We start from the raw sequence: 20,922 nt of genomic DNA on the forward strand, positions 1-20,922 counted from the left end.
CAAAATGTTCTACTGGTCCCCAAAGAAGAGAAATCACTAACTGGCTATGGATTTCCAGAATGGGTGGAAAAGAGCATTTTAAATAGCCCTCCATCCTCACCTTCCCACACACGTGAACTCCTCTGTTACACTCCCCTCTTCATTTTCTCAGAGTATAGAGTCACCCTTTAGTCTGAACCCCAGCTTCTTTTCCACCCAGTCCTCACAATACAAAGCCAAGACAAAAACCGCAACACATGCACACAAACAGCTCGTCAGCAGCAGGTACTGTCTAGCTAGACCTGGGCTTGCAGACCAGAGCCAGCGGCCCGAGCAAGGGGAGCAGGGCTGGAGGCATGCCGCCTCCCTAGGGCAGGCGGTGCAGGGTCGCAGTTACAGTCCCAGGTTTTCAGGGAAGAAAGGAAAAGTCACACCCCCACCATACGACCCAGCAATCCCACTCCTGGGCATATACCCTGAGAAAACCATAATTCAAAAAGAGTCATGTACCAATATGTTCATTGCAGCTCTATTTACAATAGATGGAACCTAAGTGGAAGCAACCTAAGTGTCCATCAACAGATGAATGGATAAAGATGTGGCACATATATACAATGGAATATTACTCAGCCATAAAAAGAAATGAAATTGAGTTATTTGTAGTGAGGTGGATGGACCTAGAGTCTGTCATACAGAGTGAAGTAAGTCAGAAGGAGAAAAACAATACTATATGCTAACACATATATATGGAATCTAAATTAAAAAAAAAAGGTCATGAAGAACCTAGGGGCAAGACGGGAATAAAGACGCAGACCTACTAGAGAATGGACTTGAGGATATGGGGAGGGGGAAGGGTAAGCTGGGACAAAGTGAGAGAGTGGCATGGACATATATACACTACCAAATGTAAAATAGATAGCTAGTGGGAAGCAGCCCCATAGCACAGGGAGATCAGCTCGGTGCTTTGTGACCACCTAGAGGGGTGGGATAGGGAGGGTGGGAGGGAGGGAGATGCAAGAGGGAAGAGATATGGGAACATATGTATACGTATAACTGATTCACTTTGTTATACAGCAGAAACTAACACACCATTGTAAAGCAATTATGCTCCAATAAAGTGTTAAAAAAAAAAATCACACGCCCACATCCCTCCGGAACACTGCTCTCTGGGTCATAAAATTTTCCCATGCAGTCTGATGATAAAATAGCTAGAGAATGCTTCAGAAGCTCATTCTGTCTCTGGCCCTCATGGCAGTGCCCTAGAGACCCGCTATAGGAAATTAAGACATGTTCTTTATGTGCATCTCATTCCTGATTCACATCTATGAAGAACAAACCTCAGAACAATCCAGCTCTCATACCAATGCTAGCACAACACAAAAGCAAACAAAGATGTCAGATTGTTTTGTTTTGTTTTGTTTTGTTTTGCGGTACGCGGGCCTCTCACTGCTGTGGCCTCTCCTGTTGCGGAGCACAGGCTCCGGACGCGCAGGCTCACGGGCCCAGCCACTCCGCGGCATGTGGGATCCTCCCGGACCGGGGCACGAACCTGCGTCCCCTGCATCGGCAGGCGGACTCTCAACCACTGCGCCACCAGGGAAGCCCTTTTGTTTTGTTTTTTATTCAAAACATAATAGGAAGAGAAAACTCTCCTCCATCAGAAAGGAAAAAAAAAGCTTATTTAAAAAACGATCATGTCAACTTAGTCTTTTCTACCCACTGTTAACCTACTAATGGCTGGCTTGGTGTCAGGTCTTACAGGTGATACTCATGTAATAGTCACTTTGTGCTCATGACTATACCAAGGGTTCCCCCTTTATGAAGCTATGATTGAAGAAAAGTCCCATCTGAGTTACGTAACGTCTCACAAATCCCAGCCTTCGGTTCAGCTAGCTTCTCTTGATGGAGAAGAGAGAGAACCCAAAGAAGAGAAGTGTGACCAGAGGAAGACTGCTCTCAAAATTGGATCAAACACTACAGGGTGCATTTTACGATGCTCTGAAAATATGTTACCTAAAAAACTGCTACTTTTAAAGAAGTAATTTCACTGAAAAGTATTATGTTGCCTATAATTAAATTAAGTTCTTCAGTCCCTCTGTCATCCAAATTTTCTTCCTTCCTCAGCAAAGCAGGTGATCTCATTAAAGTCTCAAATGATCTTCCTTTGCCTCATCACTGTTCCCACCCTGTGAGATGCTGATCTTGCTCATAAGATGTATGGCTCACTCTTCACTGCCCTGGCTTTATGAAAGTCCATTCTTCTTCTCTTTCTCCCTCCACTCCCTGCCCCTTACCCCATCCCCATTCATATTCCCTTTCGGACTGTTAACTGATCTAACTGTTCCCTCCTTCATCCGTCCTTCTTCTAGTGTCCCCAAGAGGACAGAGGCCACCTTTCTCAAATCCTCAGCGTCAACACCTGAGACTCACATAATTATGGCAATATCTCCATAATATTTCCTCCAATGCCTTCTTTTTTTTTTTTTGGCTGCTCCACGCAGCCATGTGGGATCTTAGCTCCCCGACCAGGGATGATTGAACCCGTGCCCCGTGCAGGGGAAGCTCAGAGTCTTAACCACTGGACCTCCAGGGACGTCCCTCTGTTGCCTTCCTTGATGTTTATAATTTAGCTGTGGAAATTATTTCCAGCCCAGGACTTCAAATAAAAATTAAATTTTAGGGCTTCCCTGGTGGCGCAGAGGTTGAGCGTCCGCCTGCCGATGCAGGGGACGCGGGTTCGTGCCCCGGTCCGGGAGGATTCCACATGCCGCGGAGTGGCTGGGCCCGTGAGCCTGCGTGTCCGGAGCCTGTGCTCTGCAACAGGAGACGCCACAGCAGTGAGAGGCCCGCGTACCGCAAAAAAAAAAAAAAATTAAATTTTAAATAGCCATACTTTATAATGTTGGAAGCATAAATAAGTCGTCACGTTATCTATTCTCACCCTGCAAAATAAAAGTTACGCATTTGGAAGTTACTTTTTAATCTATTAGCAAGACAATGCATTTACTGACCAATCAAAACTTCCCAACCACTGCACATACAGTATTCTAAAACTTACCTTTCAGTATATAATCAGTTAACAAACTCGGAACTTTTTCACTATCCTCTTTCATGGCACGAAGAACTGCAAAATAAAGGAGAAAGAAAACACAATTTCAAATTCAGATAACCTCAGTCATGGTAGCCTTAGTCTTAATTACATGATATAACCAATTCATGCAAATTGACTATTTTCTGGATGAGAGAATACAACTGCAAATGTTCAAGAATTGGTTATAGTTGAATAAGTCCTCGTTCAGGTAAGAATACTGCAGCTACCTGAGAGCTATTTCCCTGATTTAAAATTTCTAAACAGTGGAGGCAGAAAACAGGAGCTGGGTTATTACACAGAGCCCCAGTTTTGTCACCATAAATACTGGCAAGTGAGTTACCATAATGTGCACTTCTATGAGCTCTGGAGAGGAGAACCTTGGTGCTGCAGGTCTCATGAGCTGGAGGAACTCTTAGGGAAATGAAGAGTTAGCCGTACTCTCCAAGGAGCACATCTGTCAGCCTTCTTGGAAACTTTTAAAGAAAAAAGCAAAATGAAGAACAGACTTCCATGAAGCAAGCACCCAGCCAGGCTGCTTACTTCTTGATACTCCAAAGGCACCTGGGTGATTTCGCCTCATCCTAAAGAGAATCTTTGACAATTTGATCTCTAAGCAAAGACAAAATAGAAAACACAGCTACTACTACAGTGGTTAAAAAACATCTAGACCACCCATACTGCCCTTTCACAGTGACTGCCAACTCAAACTCTCCAGAGCATCCTGGGGAAGGGCCTCACTATTCTCCCCCAGATGTATGACAAGACAACCTAGTGTAACCGTCAAGTCAGTCTTCCTGGGTTTAAACCCCGGCTCTGCCACTTCCTAGCAGTGGGACTGTGAGCAAGTTACTTAACCACCCAGATCCTCATCTGTAAAATGGGAATAATCATTAGACTTGTCTCGAAGGGCTGTTGTGAGTATTAAGTTACTAATTCAGGTGTAAAGGACCTCAAGTAGTACCTGGCACATAATATATGCTATGTAAGCATTAGCATCATTATTAGCGCAACTAATATTATTCTAATTCTTATCACTACTCTTACTGCACCTCCAATAGCTTTTATGAAGAAGGATACATATCTAAACACCACCTGTCTCTGCGGGGCTCCCCTGCAGTAACATCTATAGGTGGGGACGGCAGAGGCTCAGATTCTCCCCAAAAGTTTCAGGAGATAACCACTTTTCTTAAACTTTCAGAGTAAAGGTCATCCTTCCATCTACTGTCTTCATGTAGTATATTAACTTGGACACTCATTCACACACCCTACATACGTTCACTCACCCCAAATTCCAAGTTGTGCCAGTCTATAAAGACATCATATAAGGATCAGCCTAGGACATTCTGATGTGGGAATTATGACAACTTTGGTTTGGCCAAGTATGTGTTTGTCCTTGATCTGAGAAGCTGAGATCCCTCAGTAATTCCTGGCTTCTAGGCAATATCTGTGCTCCCTTCCTTAGAGAAATACTTAATGTTCAGTATTTCTGCTTCCAATCATATTTTAGATTTGTTTTCAGTTCTACATAAAATCACGTACCAAAAACCAGCACTATTAAAATCCAGCATTATTAAAAAGTGTGGTGGACTGGAAATTACGAGACGCAGCCCTGTAATGAACCATCCTCCTGTGTGATCCTGGACACTCATTCTTCCTGAAAAGTAGAGGGCTAGCCACCCAGTTAATCTCTTAATTCTTTATGTTATATACAGGCTGGCATCACGTAAGTATGAAGTGTTCTGAAAAGTACTGTTCACAGGAAAGAATCAAAGCTGCAGGTTAGCAGGCAGGCTGCTTTCCTCGTGCTCCCCCCACCCTCGCCTCGATCACCTCAATTTCCAAAATCAATATCATCATTAATATCCACTCATGGGATGCTCTCTCGTTCAGCTCCCTCTTTAATTCACAGTTATCACAAATATTTATAAATAGAAAGAACCTGATAGATCAGCATATTCAATCCCTTCAAGAAAAACAAGGCCAAGTGATTGACTTATCCCAAATCACACATACATTAATTTATTTACTATGCGGTAAAGAGAGCAAATATTTTAATCCTCATTTTTCACTGTGACTGAGAGAGTGTAAATGACTTCCAAGGATATTCCTATAAGTCACGGATAGAACCAGAATTCAGGGCTCATTTATGGCTATCATAAATATACATTATATTGAATGTCTCTTAAGTCTAACAAATTATTTTAAAATGCAAGCCCATTGAAGGTGGAGTATTTTTGTCTGCTTTGTTAACTGAAGTATCCCAAGTGCTCAGAACATGGCCTGGCACAGAGTAGGCCTTCATTAAATATTATCTGAGTGAATAAATATTCTTAAAATATTACTATCAATTTATTTTCTACCTGTAACTACCTAGCTTGGTTTCTAAATTCCTAAGAAAGGAAAGTGTTTTAGGCTGCATTTCTAAATCTTTCCTACTGAGTTTCTGACAGTCATACTAATATAAGATCCATGAAGCACCTTATTAACTGACAAATGGATATATTCTTAAATGTACAACAGGTGATGGGAAATTGTTACATTTTTCCTCCAAAAGTTCAGCTTGTAAATGTTTCAAAAGATAAGAAAAACAGGAAAAATACAAATCAACTCTAGATTGACTGCTGTGCTTGTCACAACCATTTACGGTTTCATTCTCAAAAGAATAAATGATGACATCCATCATTTACTATCCTAAATTGACAAAATAAACAATAACAGAAACAAAACCAGTCAACTAAAATCAGTGTTTAGAATCAGGAAAAGTAAACAAGGTAACAGTATAATTTTGTCTTTGCTTACTTTTTGTTAATATTTGAAGATCTTCAATAGATGGTGGTCCATTTTTTTTCTCATAAGGAATGACCGTTGTCAAGTACTGCCAAGTTAAAAAAAAAAAAAAGTGTCACTTAAATCTGAATTACCTTCTCTGCAAAAATTTGATATAGTTACTAGAAGCTTCATTTTATAACATGAGAAACATGAGCCACTTTAGTGATGAACACAGCTATCTTACTATCTCAGCTGGAACTCATTTTTTTTGCCCACCTGTTTACGTAAATATCTACTTTTTCGCCTTTCAATTATTGAAAATTTCACCGGAGTAAGTCTGAGGGTGATGTGTCCAATTTGTTCATTTTTAAAGTCTTATCTAACATTCTCCTTGAATACTTCAACACATTTTTGAAATGGTAATTTTAAACTAAAAACAAAACCATTCTGCATAACAAAATAGTTCCCAACAGTCAAATGATTCGGTTTTAGACCATTTTTTTCTGGTTGAACAAAACAGTCACATGGATAACTTGACAACTTTAAAAATGAATACCAGCTTTCTCCAGAAGCTAAAAAAGAAACACTTACCCAAATAATTTTAAAGATGTATTACTATTATTTTAAATTATTGTGTAAGTAGTTATAAATACTTAAAGGTATTAAAGGAAAAGAGAAAAATGAAAGGAGATAATGGCCTAATGAATAATGAAAATTCATGTCTGATATTGAGACAAACTGCCTAGTTCACTACTATAAAGGCTCACAAGTATCAGTTATGTCCTATAACTATGTCCCTCGAAAGCATAATCTAAAAATTATTGTCCAGATTCTCCTATTCTGACCACGCCACCAAAAAATGTATAGTTCAATGTAGTCTGCATGTGCTTATCTAGAGATCTACTACTTTTTTGTTTGTTTGTTTGTTTGCTGTACACGGGCCTCTCACTGTTGTGGCCTCTCCCGTTGCGGAGCACAGGTTCCGGACACACAGGCTCAGTGGCCATGGCTCACGGGCCCAGCCGCTCCGCGGCATGTGGGATCTTCCCAGACCTGGGCACGAACCCGTGTCCCCTGCATCGGCGGGCGGACTCTCAACCACTGCGCCACCAGGGAAGCCCTACTAGTTTTTGTTTACTTGGAATCTCTCCAGACCCACCCATTATTTAGCCCCAGTCCTGCATCTCAGCTCTATTCCTAATCCTCTTTGAGCAATTTTATCCCACTCATAATCAAAAAACAAAATAGAATTGCTTAACAATAACTGATTACAATGAATTGTTTCAATCTTCAAGAAACTTAGTTTCCACCATCTTTATGGTGTAGGCATCTCCAAGATGATGCCCAGTTGTATAACCAAACATGTTTCTTTGTAAAGAATACACAAGAAGCCAAAACATGCCCTCCTGGGGCCTCGTTAATAGCATGCATGTCAGGCAACTTGTAGAAGCACCAGGAAGCCGCACCTTGGCATGCATGCTGTCTAGCCACACACTTTCAGGCCTTCCTGCCCCACTCCCACAAGTTGGGTCAGTTTGGAAGTTATTCTGCCATCTTGTGGGTTTGAGAGAGGTGAGAGGCAGCAGAATTAAAAAAAAAAAAAAATTCAACCATCCCTTAATGGAGCCCACTTATGAGCTGCAAATGTCAGTGTGAAGGATTATTTAATGTCGATTATTTCCCTTCTTGAGTAATACAGAGCTGTCTGCAGTAAAAACCTAGGCTCAAATGCCTTATTCTGATAAACTGCCTACTAGCTACACTCTGCATACTTCCTCACTCTTCACTTAAGAACTAAATTGAAGAGTTTTCTTTTTAAAGTGAAGGTTTCAATTGTGAAAATTCTAAGCACATTCAATGTAGATGTGTTTCCCATGCTCTTGACATTCCTTAAGTCATTATATCAAAAAATGCTAATAAAAAAATGCTAATAAAAAGCAAACTGCTACACATTTGACTGTATATTTATATCCATGCATAATTTGGTATAAATAATGTCTCATGCCTCATTCAGCAGACAACTGAGTTGACTGACCACATGATACACCTTAAAAGCACATGAATTTCATTTAAAAGTAGGTAAGGTATACTCTATAAACATTTTGACCTAGAACTGTAGTCTAAAAGATACCAACATCTGGCTTTCTTTCCCCCAAAATGAGATCTTGTTTCTTAAACTTTTAGAATTACAGTAGCATATTCTAGTTTAGTTATTTTCACAGCTATATATTCTACACATGCAATTCATTAAATCAATATGTTAACAGCTATTTGTTTAAAGGTAAAAGTGAAAAATAGAGTTCTAAAACATGTATTAAGAATACACTGAATCTACTGTCTAATTTGAAAAATGCTTTTTCCTAAAGGGAAATTCTATGCATTATCAAGGCTATAAATATAATGAACTTTCATTTCTTTAAGCAATAGTCTTAGTAGATTAGTAAGACTGCCAGCTTTCAGGACCTTCACTTACACAGAGAATGAAAAAACAGAGAATGAGGAAAATAAGAATAACCAAGCACCTGTTTCTCTCCACCTGAATTTCCAAAGGTGTGGCGGAGGCCATTCTGAATGACATTTGAGATCCCTTCCATGCTGAAGCGCTAAAGGCAGCGATATACGGCCCAGAAGAAAAGGACAGAGAAAGAAGTTCAAAGACTATTAGTAAGAATGTACCATGATGACTTACGTACCCAAGAGGCAAGCAGTTAGAAAATGCCACTAACTCATTCAGATAAAGCAGACAAAATCATGCTGTTTTAAAATGCTTTTGCTTCCATTTCTTTGCAAGTCAAATGCAAAAGCAACTACTTTCATGCCACTATATATGAAGACTTTTCCTGACATAGCTGATAAATGTGCTCCAATATAAACACTGTAAGTTGTACACATATTTGTTTTATGCAAAATTTACCACATAACTTTAAAGATACCTTTTGATACTGTTTACCTACATTTTTCCAAAAGTCTGAAAACTTAACACTGACAGTATGCATATTTTCAGTCTAAGTTTGCATATTTCTACCATAAGTTCGGAGAACATTAACATAACATTTGGCAAATGAAAATGCTGTTACTCTGAGAGCTGATTATTGCTTCCCACTCACTCTTCAGGACACCCGCCACCGCCTTGGGGCAGAAAATTCGAACTGGAAGAGCACATATGCTTCCTGGAGAGCAGAGTGGATCCCACGTGCCAGCGAGGCCCCCTAAGACTTCTGCAGACTTTTCCATTCTGTTCCTAGGAAACAATTCTAGCTTTTTTCTCCCAGCAACCTCCAAGACTTACTAGAATTCGTTGTACTGAAAAGGGAATATTGTTTTCCTACACTACTCATCTTGATTTGTAACCAGTCTACAATGTCATCAGACAGTCAAAAAGAGTCCAGTGGCACCTCTGTGGCTGCTGAGTCAAAGGACTTCGATGGATCCTCTTACAGCATGACTAATTAAGGGGAAAGGCATTCTGAAAAGGAAGTTCAGTCCTGATTCACCGGATGCTTCCTCCCCCTGTAATTTTATAGGGGTGAGATTGAATCAGTAAATACATTTGAGGAGTCAACATAAAGAGTATTTTACCAGGTCCTAATGAACAGAAAAAAGGAAACTAAGGCAATGGTTTCTGCCCTCAAGAAAGGCATAGTGTAGCCCAGTGATTCTCAAAGTGTGGTCCAGGTCAAGACAACTCCACTAAACATGCTGTACTTTGCTAGGAGCGTGACTCTTCTTTTGATGAAGTAGGCTAGTTTTAAAAGAAAACCTACAGATAACCATGTCTGTAGATTTTTCACATGCTATCATGTAACTTGTTCACATTTTTTTAAAGAGATTATCAAAAGAAAGGACCTCTTAGCCTCCAGCATCTGCAATAAAACTTACAGGAAACTCTTTTCAAATAAACAAGTCAGCTCTTTTTTAAAAAAAAATTATGTCTATCAAACGTAGTTCCTTTCAAAAGCAACAAAGAGAAAAATACTGAATTTTCTATATTACTTCACTCCATTATCTACAGGCATGTTAAAGCCAGATACAAATTCAGAAAATCTCAAGCAAGATGAAGCATTTTAGAATCCATGTATCAGAAAACTAAGGTATACTTCATATTTGAACAGTGTATTCTAAAAACACCATCTTTACCTTTCCCAATTGGCAATCTAATTCCCATCTCTTGCAGGTGAGGGTGGGAGTAGTTTATGCAAATTTTTAAATTCTTAAGCTGTAATTTAAATTTCTTTATTAAATGTCCAGTTGTGGACATTACTGAGCCATTTCAACTGCCAATAGCCTGAGTATTTGTGAAAGATGGCTTTCATGCAACCAGGCTTAGTGGAAATAAATGAAAATGCAATCATGTGAAGCCACAGTAACTTAGGAACATACAAAACGAAAAGAAGTTAAGTAAAAGAACTCCCAGTAGAACCTTTGCCCTTGCGGCTGATGACAGCTGAGTCAGTAGCTGTGGCCAGTCAGGCCCCGCTGTATCCTGACCAGGCAAGCAACACGGCAGCCAACAAGGTTCAACTGGGAAAATGACAGAACAAGAAAAATCAGAACATTCAGGGGAAGCACAAAGAAACCAACTATGAGGTACCGCTGAGAACGTTCCACCCCCAATGCTCCAGCTGCCATCAACTCCCACCTCCCCAGAAATCACGAACAATTTTCTCCCTTTACTCCACGTTCAAACTCTTCCTCTCTGCTAGCTCCTTCCCACATTGCCAACTTTAAATTCTGAAACCCTCAACCTCTCTTTCGCCAGGGTTTCCAGAAACAGCTCTGCCCAGCGTCATTTCTTTGACGCCAAGGTCTGCGAACACCTTTCAGATCCCTCGCAGACATCCAGTAAGCTCTCCTCCCTGCCTGCCTGGGTTCCTAGACACCACACTCTCCCAGAGTCCCCCCTGCCTCTGGGCTGCTTCTTCTGAGGAGTGCCTCTTTCTTTGTTCAGCTCTTATATACTGGTGTTTCCCAGGGATTGTGTCCCTTTTTTTTTTTTCTCATACACACTCTGACTTTTCCCACTTCGACTTCTGCCTCTGTAGATCTACAGTTCCACTTTACTAAGAGCAATAAAGTGCTTGGAACAGAGCCTGGCACAAAGGAAGGGCTCAAGAAACACTAGCTACCTTTATTTTAATTTCCCTCCTGAGCTTCGGACTTGTACGTTTAGTGGTCTGTTGGACACTTGTACTTCAACATTCCAAAAACGCATCATATCCAAGACTGAATTCATCTTCCTCTCCCCCAGCAATTTTTTTTATTAAAAGCCTGTTGCTCCTTCAGCATTCTATACCTCTCTCCTTCATTTATTCATTCTTTCAAAAAATATACTGAGCCACATATTATTCCAGGTATTAAGGATTCAAAGTGAACACATCAGCCAAGGCCCCTCCCATCCTCATGACCTGACATTCCAGCCTAAGAGGAGCAGAAAAAATAAAACAAGTAAAGGAACTAGATAACTGCAGATAATGCACGCCCTGCCAATAGCTACAACAATTAAAAACTGGATGCCTACTTTATACTGGGAGGTCAGAGAAAAGTTCTCCTAGGAGGTGACATCTGAGCTGAACCATGAATTATACACACTCCCAGATAAGCTACAAAGGACAATGGACAAGAGAACCTCTCAGAACAAAACCCAAAGCAGCCAAACTGGCCAACCAAGGAGTTCACCCTGCGGCCAGTGAGCAGGGGTCCTGTTATTCTTCTGCAGCAGGATGTGAAACAGTAGCTACTGAGTATTTCCATTCTCCCCTCCTTCCAATAAGAAGGTTTTATTACAGCGGCCCTGTTCTCTCTCCGTCTTCATGTGCTGAATGTGTTGGGATGGGAGGCTTGCTCTTTGTCCCATAAGGAGCTACATCATCCAGAGCTGATGGGAAGGACAGACATCCCCCAAAGACACTGTGCTAGATGCAGTTGCTGTTGAAGAGATTTGCATATCTCACTTTGGGGAAGGGGTACACATGTTCTATCTATGCCGCCCCAAGGCAGAAATCAAGGACCCAACCCTGGCCCCTCCCTTCTCCAGAGCCCCAACCAATAGATTCAACTGCCTTAACATCTCTGAAAATTCAACTATTTTCCCATTGCTGTCACTTCCTTGGCTCAATTCTTTCCTGATGACAGCAAGAGCCTCCAAATCAATTCGTATCTCTAGTTGTCTCCTTCCAATTACTTTTTCCTTGAAACTCTGAAGTTACCCTTCCAAGAGACAAATCTGAACATGTAACAAGCCACTCAAAACCTCTCCTTGGTTTCCTACAGCCTTTAAATAAGGATCAAATGCCATAGCGAGGCATACAGTACAAAGCCCTCCATTTTCTGGCTTCTACTTTGTTACTCCACACCCTCTTCTTCTTGACTTACTTCCTCCCTCAACTTCTAGCCATAATGAACAACCTGCGATTCCCCAAGTGCCCTGTCCCCTCCAGGTGGTGGCCCACACCACCCCCTCTGCTCAGTATGCCTGGCCCCTCCTTCCTCTGCTTGTCCTCAGGATTCAATTCAGACCCCTCAACCAAACGAGGGGTGACAGTAATGTACACACACCGCTACCACAGGACAGTACCAGGCACAGAAAGCACTAAAAACGTGGTAGCTGTTTTGAATATAGCAATAATTACCCTATCCCTAGGTTTCTCAACCTTGACACTACTGACTCTGAATTACAGATATGTAATTCTTTGACGTGGGAGTAGTCCTGTGAATTGTAGGATGCTGAATGGCCTCTCTGGCCTCTACTCAGCTGGATGCTAGTGACACCCCCCCCGCCCCCCCGCCCAGTAGTGACAGTGATAAACGTTTCCGGACATTCCCTAATGTCTCCCGGGGGACAGCACTGTCCTGGCTGAGAATCACTGCACGTGCACTGGATGGTCTGTCATCAGATCCCCAGCCCACAGGCTGCATGTCCCTGGAGGCTGGGATTTACTCTGCATCCTTAACACCCATGCCCGGCACATAATTAGATATCAATATATGCCTGTCTAATAGTACTAAGTGAAAAGATAAAAGTTTAATTTGCCACATAGATGGACCTTGAAGGCATTATGCTAAGTGAGTCAGAGAAAGACAAATAGTGTATGATCTCACTTATATGTGGAATCTTAAAAAAATAAAATAAAAACCTAAACTCATAGAAAAAGAGATCACATTTGTGGTTACCACAGGTGGAGGGTGTGGGGAGAGGGAACTGGAGGAAGGTGGTCAACCAGTATAAACTTCAGTTATGAGATAAATAAGCACCACTGATGTAATGTACAACATGATGACTTTACTTAACACTGACATATGATGTATAAGAGTAAATCCTAGGAGTTCTCATCACAAGGAAAACCTTTTTTCTCCTTTCTTCTTTCTTTTAATTGTATCTGTATGAGAAGACGGATGTTAGCTGATCCTACTGTGGTAATCATTTCACCATATTTATAAATCAAACCTTCATGCTGTATACCTTAAACTTACACAGCAATGTATGGCATTTATTTCTCAATAAGACTGGAAAAAAGAAAGAGGTTTTTTTTTTTTAACGTGGGGATGAGGCACAAGATCTAAAAAACAGAACAGAAAGAGAAAAGAAAGTTTTGGTTAGGTTAATTTTTCATAAGCTCAACCCCATCGCAAAATCTTTAAGGAGAGAAATGATGTCAGATACCCTTTTTGTATGCCCACAAAGCACAAGCCCATCCTCAGCACGCAGGAGGCACTTGATTGATCGTCACTGGCTTCAACTGCAAAATTCTTCAGCAATCACTTCCCCTAACAGTGACATACTTCCAGGTTTTTTTTTTTTAATGAAACCAGGAATCACACCTTAGTCAAAAGTATTTGGAATCAGAAAATTTTTCAAGTCTTCTTGGATAGAAAAATGTTGGACTAGAAATCAGAAATCTGGGCTCTCTCCCAGCTTTGCCACTAACTGTGTGACATGACAGCAGTCCCTAAACCTGCAGAGGCCCATTTCCTCATCTGTGAAATGCATGATTAAATGACGTCATTTTTAAAGGTCTTCTCATTTGTAACTTCTGTGAATCTACAAGTTAACTCCACCTAGAAGATTCATGATTTTTTAGGAAGGCAAATCCAAACCATACATGTGCACGCACACACACGCATGCACACAGAACATTACAAGGCTAAAAGGTCACATAAGCTATGATATTAGTGCTCTAGAATGACAGAATTGCCCAGCGCGATGATACATTGAGTTGTCTACTCCCGTGGCTTCCTTTTTCTTCTGTGACATGAGTACACTTTGAAGAGAAGAGACTAGGTCTTAGTCTCTCCATCCCAGTGACCTGCACAGTGCCTGTGCCACAGCAGGCATTTATAAACGTCTGCTAAGCTGAAGTTGTAACACACCTAAGACCAGTCTTAGAGCCTGTGATAACCATATCGGGAGGCCTCTTGACTTCTTGCAGGAGAGAAACTTTTTTAAAAGAGTTAAAAGGCAAAAATAATCTGAGGGTGAACAGAAGAAGGATGACACGATGAGATATAAAGTTTTTTCAAAGGTGTGAACAGCAGAGTTCTGGAAAAGCCCACTGAAGAACCTAGTCTGAGAAGTCAACATGAGATTAATAAAGATAAAATCATCCTGTTGACATGGTTTGTAAAACAGTGTAGTGACTAAGAAATATAAAACCCCTGGGATAATAAAAGCGTAGCAAGTAGAAGAAGGTCAGTGAACTAGAAGGATCACAGAATGAAAAGACTACCAGCGAGACAAGGAAGGAACAGGAAAAGAGCTCCACAAAACACACAAGAGTCTGCTTTACAACTGCCCTATAAGTTCCAAAAATACACTCTCTTGGAAGGCAAAATGAATTTAAAAAAGATAAAATCTCAGAGGCAGACTAAAGTTACTTTTAGTAAACATCACCTCATTTAGGAACACTGCATTTACATGCTTGAGGGCAGATACAGTGTTATTAGGTGCTTATGGTACTTAACTGGGCGAGAGGGAAGACTTTCTCTATGCTTAAATTTTGTAAGTGGGGGGGGGTGGGATGGGGGGAAGAAGAGAGGCATTTCTTTGTTGAACATTTCTGAAGGTGACAGTGCCAGAGCCATGTCAAAGCACTGACAGAAGTTAAGTCTCAAGGTTATGAATGCTGGATGAAACAAAGGACATTCAATAAAGGGTTGTTACAGTTTAATTAAAATAACAGCAGTATTAAGTATGTCAGAAAGCCCAATCATGCCTCCAGGTAATCCACCACTTCTAGATTTGAAGTAAAGGATCCAAATGTTCAAATTCAAAGTGAAGCGCTTGTGAAGATTCTGTGAGTCTAAAGTTACTTTGTAATCTATCCACCGCATCTTCATGAAGGGGTTAATAGCTCTGTAAACTGCCCTTCTCAGAATGCAGTTTTCGATGGGAGCCCTTTTATAAGCAGGAAAATGATTAAGCATTACAGTATGCACTTTATTGTTCCCCTCACCGCTGACAAAGTGCCAAAGTAACGTGGCAAGGACAGGGGAAGGGGTTTACTGAGTTCAGGGCCTCAGTCACATGGTTCATACTGAGAATACTCACGACTGCCTCACGACCATTTGCTTCCCTGGCGTGAGTATGTATTAAAGTCTCAAAATCAGTCATTCTCTGGAAACTTTCCTCAGACAAAACCAGGAACAACCAAGTGTAAACAAGATACAGAAGATATAGTAGAAAAAAAAATCTATAAAAATCTGAAAGACGGAGCTTCCCTGGTGGCGCAGTGGTTGGGAGTCCGCCTGCCGATGCAGAGGACATGGGTTCGTGCCCCGGTCCAGGAAGATCCCACATGCCGTGGAGCGGCTGGGCCCGTGAGCCATGGCCACTGAGCCTGTGCGTCCGGAGCCTGTGCTCCGCAATGGGAGAGGCCACAACAGTGAGAGGACCGCGTACCGCCAAAAAAAAAAAAAAAAAAAAAAAATCTGAAAGACAAAGAAATGAGCCAAGACCTCCATGCCCATCCACAATACGCCTGCACAGAACTCCCAGAGCCATGGGTTCCCTGCACCCACGTCTGTACAACTCTGTACATCCTCGCTCCAGTGTACACTGGTTCTGTGAGCTAAGGCCTGTTGAGCTTTTGTTTACCCATTTATGAAATGGCAGCAACAATAATACCTGCTTTATAAGGTTGTTGTGAGGATTAAATGAAATAATCCACAGGAAGCACTTAGCAGGGTGTTCAACAAATATAAATGTTCAGAAAATGTCTGGGCAATGTATTCCCTTCAAAAGGCTAGACCAACATTTGGGACATAACTCCCAAACAGAAATAACCATACCTTTCTGCTTTTCTCCCAAACAGTAAACAACAGTATTTCAAGTTCTCCTCATATAAATAAAATGGCAACTGAGAAATAACCACCCTGATTATAGTCTCTAGGTTAAAAGGACTGAAGACAACACAAGGAAAAGATACTACTGTCTGAGACTGAATCAGCCAGAAAGTTTGAACAGAAAACAAGTAACACTTTTAGGTAATTCAAGGTCTTTCTGAATAATAAAAAGAGCTAGAAAATACCACCTAAACTGAAAAGCAACACGGAATCAGATACAGAGTTGTGGTTTGTTCATTCTTTTCCAGAGTCTTAACCATACCAACTCATTCTCTGCGCAGTACATTCACAAGCTCAACTAATTTCACAGAAAGCAGGGTCCAAGACAGGGAAAAGCCAAACTAACCCAGAGGTCAGGAAATTCAGACTATTCCTGCTATCAAACTTTTCGTAGCTTTTCTCTTAAGCTGAGGCCTCACCTGATCCCAGTGGCACAGATCTCTAGCCAGGAAAGCTTTTAAAAATCTCAAAATCAAAGCTCAATATCAGAAAAAAAGGTTGGGAAAAGCAATTAGGAAATGCTTTTTCATCTATTTCTGACTCTAATCTATGCTCTCACTCCATTAATATTCTTTATACTCGAGGTTCAAAAGAAAGTAAAATTCAAACATAATTATTGTTCTTTATACATCACATCATTTTTAGTAGTTTGAGTGACATGATTTCAAATATTAGTTTATGGAATAGTAGTTAATGTTTTAGTTAAAACTCTTAAAATAATCAAAATACAAAACATGAGAACAGCATAGAATTGAAAGCAATAGTTAAATGTAAAAAAAAAAAAAGTAAAAACATTCAAATAATTAGTAAGCTATTACCTAAGATGTAAAAATTGATCTTGCATGTTTTGACACTTCTTCAAATCAAATAATTTTAATGTGAATGATAAATCAGTTATAAATGTAAGTTCTACCAAAAAAATACTTTTTTGAAAAAGATCCAAGTAAGTTAGAAAATATGAGTTACACCAAAGCAGATAAATATTGGAACATGTCTTAAATATTGAACTACTAATTCATAAGTTCAATCTCAAAGCAGAAAGATGTGAATGAAGATTTTCAAAGTTAGGAGTTAAATGAACTAGCATCAATTTAATTTTTTGTATCTGAAGATCTTTTAAATTTTTTATGTAATTTAATCTTAATATGGTAATTAAGTATTGGCAAACATTTTAAAAGCTACTAAAACTAGAGTAAAATAATTAACCGTGGCAGTTTTATAAACTCTTTTCTGATACTTACAGATATTCTAAATATATAATAAGGTCACAATTTCCTGGCATATTATGGCTTTTACGTGAATTTGTATTATACTAACAAATAATTAACAAACCTCTCCAAGACATAAAGGAGTCAAGAATAGACTCCAGGGATTCCTTGGTGGCACAGTGGTTAAGAATCCGCCTACTGGGGCTTCCCTGGTGGCGCAGTGGTTGAGAGTCCGTCTGCCCATGCAGGGGACATGGGTTTGTGCCCCGGTCCGGGAGGATCCCACGTGCCGCGGAGCGTCTGGGCCCGTGAGCCATGGCCGCTGAGCCTGCGCGTCCGGAGCCTGTGCTCCACAACGGGAGAGGCCACAACAGTGAGAGGCCCGCATACCGCAAAAAAAAAAAAAAAAAAATCCGCCTGCCAATGCAGGGGACACGGGTTCGAGCCCTGGTCCGGGAAGATCCCACATGCCGCAGAGCAACTAAGCCCGTGTGCCACAACTACTGAGCCTGTGCTCTAGAGCCCATGAGCCACAACTACTGAGCCCACGTGCCACAACTACTGAAGCCCGTGTGCCTAGAGCCAGTGCTCCGCAACAAGAGAAGCCACCACGGTGAGAAGACCGCGCACTGCTACGAAGAGTAGCCCCTGCTTGCCTCAACTACAGAAAGCCCACGTGCAGCAACAGAGACCCATCGCAGCCAAAAATAAATAAATAAATAAAATTTATAAATAAATGATAAGTTTAAAAAAAAGATAGACTCCTGATTTTTATTACAGTAACTGCTGAATCATAAAAGCTCACTATTACCAGTCTAACACCAAAAAACCATTGCAGAAAATGAATAGTGGATAATGGTAAGATATCAAAAACTGGTGATAACATATTTCCCTAGGCAATACTACCTTTCAAAAAACAAATTTGTTCCACATCTAAAATAATTCGTAATTCATACGTATGAATTATTAAAACAATAAACAGAGGGGAGGGGGAAGATGGCGGAAGAGTAAGACGCGGAGATCACCTTCCTCCCCACAGTTACATCAGAAATACATCTACACGTGGAACAACTCCTACAGAACACCTACTGAATGCTGGCAGAAGACCTCAGACCTCCCAAAAGGCAAGAAACTCCCCACGTACCTGGGTAGGGCAAAAGAAAAAATAAACAGAGACAAAAGGATAGGGACGGGACCTGCACCAGTGGGAGGGAGCCATGAAGGAGGAAAGGTTTCCACACACTAGAAGCCCCTTCGCGGGCGGAGACTGTGGGTGGCGGAGGGGGGGAAGAAGCTTCGGAGCCGCGGAGGAGAGCGCAGCAACAGGGGTGCGGAGGGCAAAGCAGAGAGATTCCCGCACAGAGGATCGGTGCCGACCGGCACTCACCAGCCCGAAAGGCTTGTCTGCTCACCCGCCAGGGCGGGCGGGGGCGGGGAGCTGAGGCTCGGGCTTCGGTCGGATGGCAGGGAGAGGACTGGGGTTGGCGGCGTGAACACAGCCTGAAGGGGTTACTGCACCATGGCTAGCGGGGAGGGAGTCCGGGAAAAAGTCTGGACCTGCTGAAGAGGCAAGAGACTTTTTCTTCCCTCTTTGTTTCCTGGTGCGTGAGCAGAGGGGATTAAGAGCGCTGCTTAAAGGAGCTCCAGAGACAGGTGCGAGCCGTGACTAACAGCGCAGAACCCAGAGACAGGCATGAGACGCTAAGGCTGTGGCTGCCACCACCAAGAAGCCGGTGTGCGAGCACAGGTCACTCTCCACACCTCCCTTCCTGGGAGCCCGTGCAGCCCGCCACTGCCAGGGTCCGGGGATCCAGGGACAACTTCCCCAGGAGAACGCATGGCGTGCCTCAGGCTGGTACAATGTCACGCTGGCCTCTGCCGCCGCAGGCTCGCCCCGCACTCCTTACCCCTCCCTCCCCCCGGCCTGAGTGAGCAAGAGCCCCCGAATCAGCGGCTCCTTTAACCCCATCCTGTCTGAGCGAAGAACAGACGCCCTCCGGCAACCTACATGCAGAGGTGGGGCCAAATCCAAAGCTGAACCCTGGGAGCTGTGCGAACAAAGAAGAGAAAGGGAAATCTCTCCCAGCAGCTTCAGGAGCAGCAGATTAAATCTCCACAATCAACTTGATGTACCCGTGCATCTGTGGAATACCTGAATAGACAATGAATCATCCCAAATTGAGGAGGTGGACTTTGAGAGAACATTTATTATTTTTTCCCCTTTTCCTCTTTTTGTGAGTGTGTATGTGTATGCTTCTGTGTGAGATTTTGTCTGTATAGCTTTGCTTTCACCATTTGTCCTAGGGTTCTATCCGTCCGATTTTGTTTTTCACTTTTAAAAAACTTCTTTTCTTAATAATCTTTTTATTTTAATAACTTTATTTTATTTTACCTTACTTTATTTTATTTTATCCTCTTTATTTCTTTCTACTTTTTCTCCCTTTTATTCTGAGCCATGTGGATGAAAGGCTCTTGGTGCTGCAGCCAGGAGTCAGTGCTGTGCCTCTGAGGTGGGAGAGCCAAGTTCGGGACATTGGTCCACAAGAGACCTCCCAGCTCCACGTAATATCAAATGACAAAAATCTCCCAGAGATCTCCATCTCAACACCAACACCCAGCTTCACTCAACGACCCGTAAGCTACAGTGCTGGACACCCTATGCCTAACAACTAGCAAGACAGGAACACAACCCCACCCACTAACAGAGATGCTGCCTAAAATCAAAATAAGTCCAGACACCCCAAAACACACCACCAGATGTGGACCTGCCTACCAGAAAGACAAGATCCAGCCTCATCCACCAGAACACAGGCACTAGTCCCCTCCACCAGAAAGCCTACACAACCTACTGAACCAACCTTAGCCACTGGGGACAGACACCAAAAACAATGGGAACTACGAACCTGCAGCCTGCAAAAAAGAGACCGCAAACACAGTAAGATAAGCAAAATGAGAAGACAGAAAAACACACAGCAGATGAAGGAGCAAGATAAAAACCCACCAGACCTAACAAATGAAGAGGTAATAGGCAGTCTACCTGAAAAAGAATTCAGAATAATGACAGTAAAGATGATCCAAAATCTTGGAAATAGAATAGAGAAAATGCAAGAAACATTTAACAAGGACCTAGAAGAACTAAAGATGAAACAGGCAACAATGAACAACACAATAAATAAAATTAAAAATACTCTAGAAGGGATCAATAGCAGAATAACTGAGGCAGAAGAATGGATAAGTGACTTGGAAGATAAAATAGTGTAAATAACTATGGCAGAGCAGAATAAAGAAAAAAGAATGAAAAGAACTGAGGACAGTCTCAGAGACCTCTGGGACAACATTAAATGCACCAACATTCGAAATATAGGGGTTCCAGAAGAAGAAGAGAAAAAGAGAGGGATTGTAAAAATATTTGAAGAGATTATAGTTGAAAACTTCCCTAATATGGGAAAGGAAATAGTTAATCAACTCCAGGAAGCACAGAGAGTCCCATACAGGATAAATCCAAGGAGAAACACACCAAGACACATATTAATCAAA

General features: G+C 41.6%; 1 protein-coding gene across 4 annotated transcripts in view; it reads right to left on the bottom strand.

The window, feature by feature from the left end:
- Nucleotides 1–20,922, bottom strand: part of FEZ2 (fasciculation and elongation protein zeta 2) — a 54,655-nt gene that overhangs the window by 5,150 nt on the left and 28,583 nt on the right. For 3 of the 4 annotated variants that reach the window (XM_082641906.1, XM_082641904.1, XM_082641903.1), the window contains 3 exons: nt 8,362–8,442; nt 5,870–5,945; nt 3,038–3,103 (listed from right to left, as the gene is read on the bottom strand). In XM_082641906.1, the coding sequence (XP_082498032.1) occupies nt 3,038–3,103; nt 5,870–5,945; nt 8,362–8,442 (223 nt within the window). The remainder of the gene's footprint in view (nt 1–3,037; nt 3,104–5,869; nt 5,946–8,361; nt 8,443–20,922) is intronic. The other variant, XM_082641905.1, reaches the window with a different exon arrangement.

Source organism: Mesoplodon mirus, assembly GCF_964341445.2.
Source record: "Mesoplodon mirus genome assembly, chromosome: 14".
NCBI classification, from domain to species: Eukaryota; Metazoa; Chordata; class Mammalia; order Artiodactyla; family Ziphiidae; genus Mesoplodon; species Mesoplodon mirus.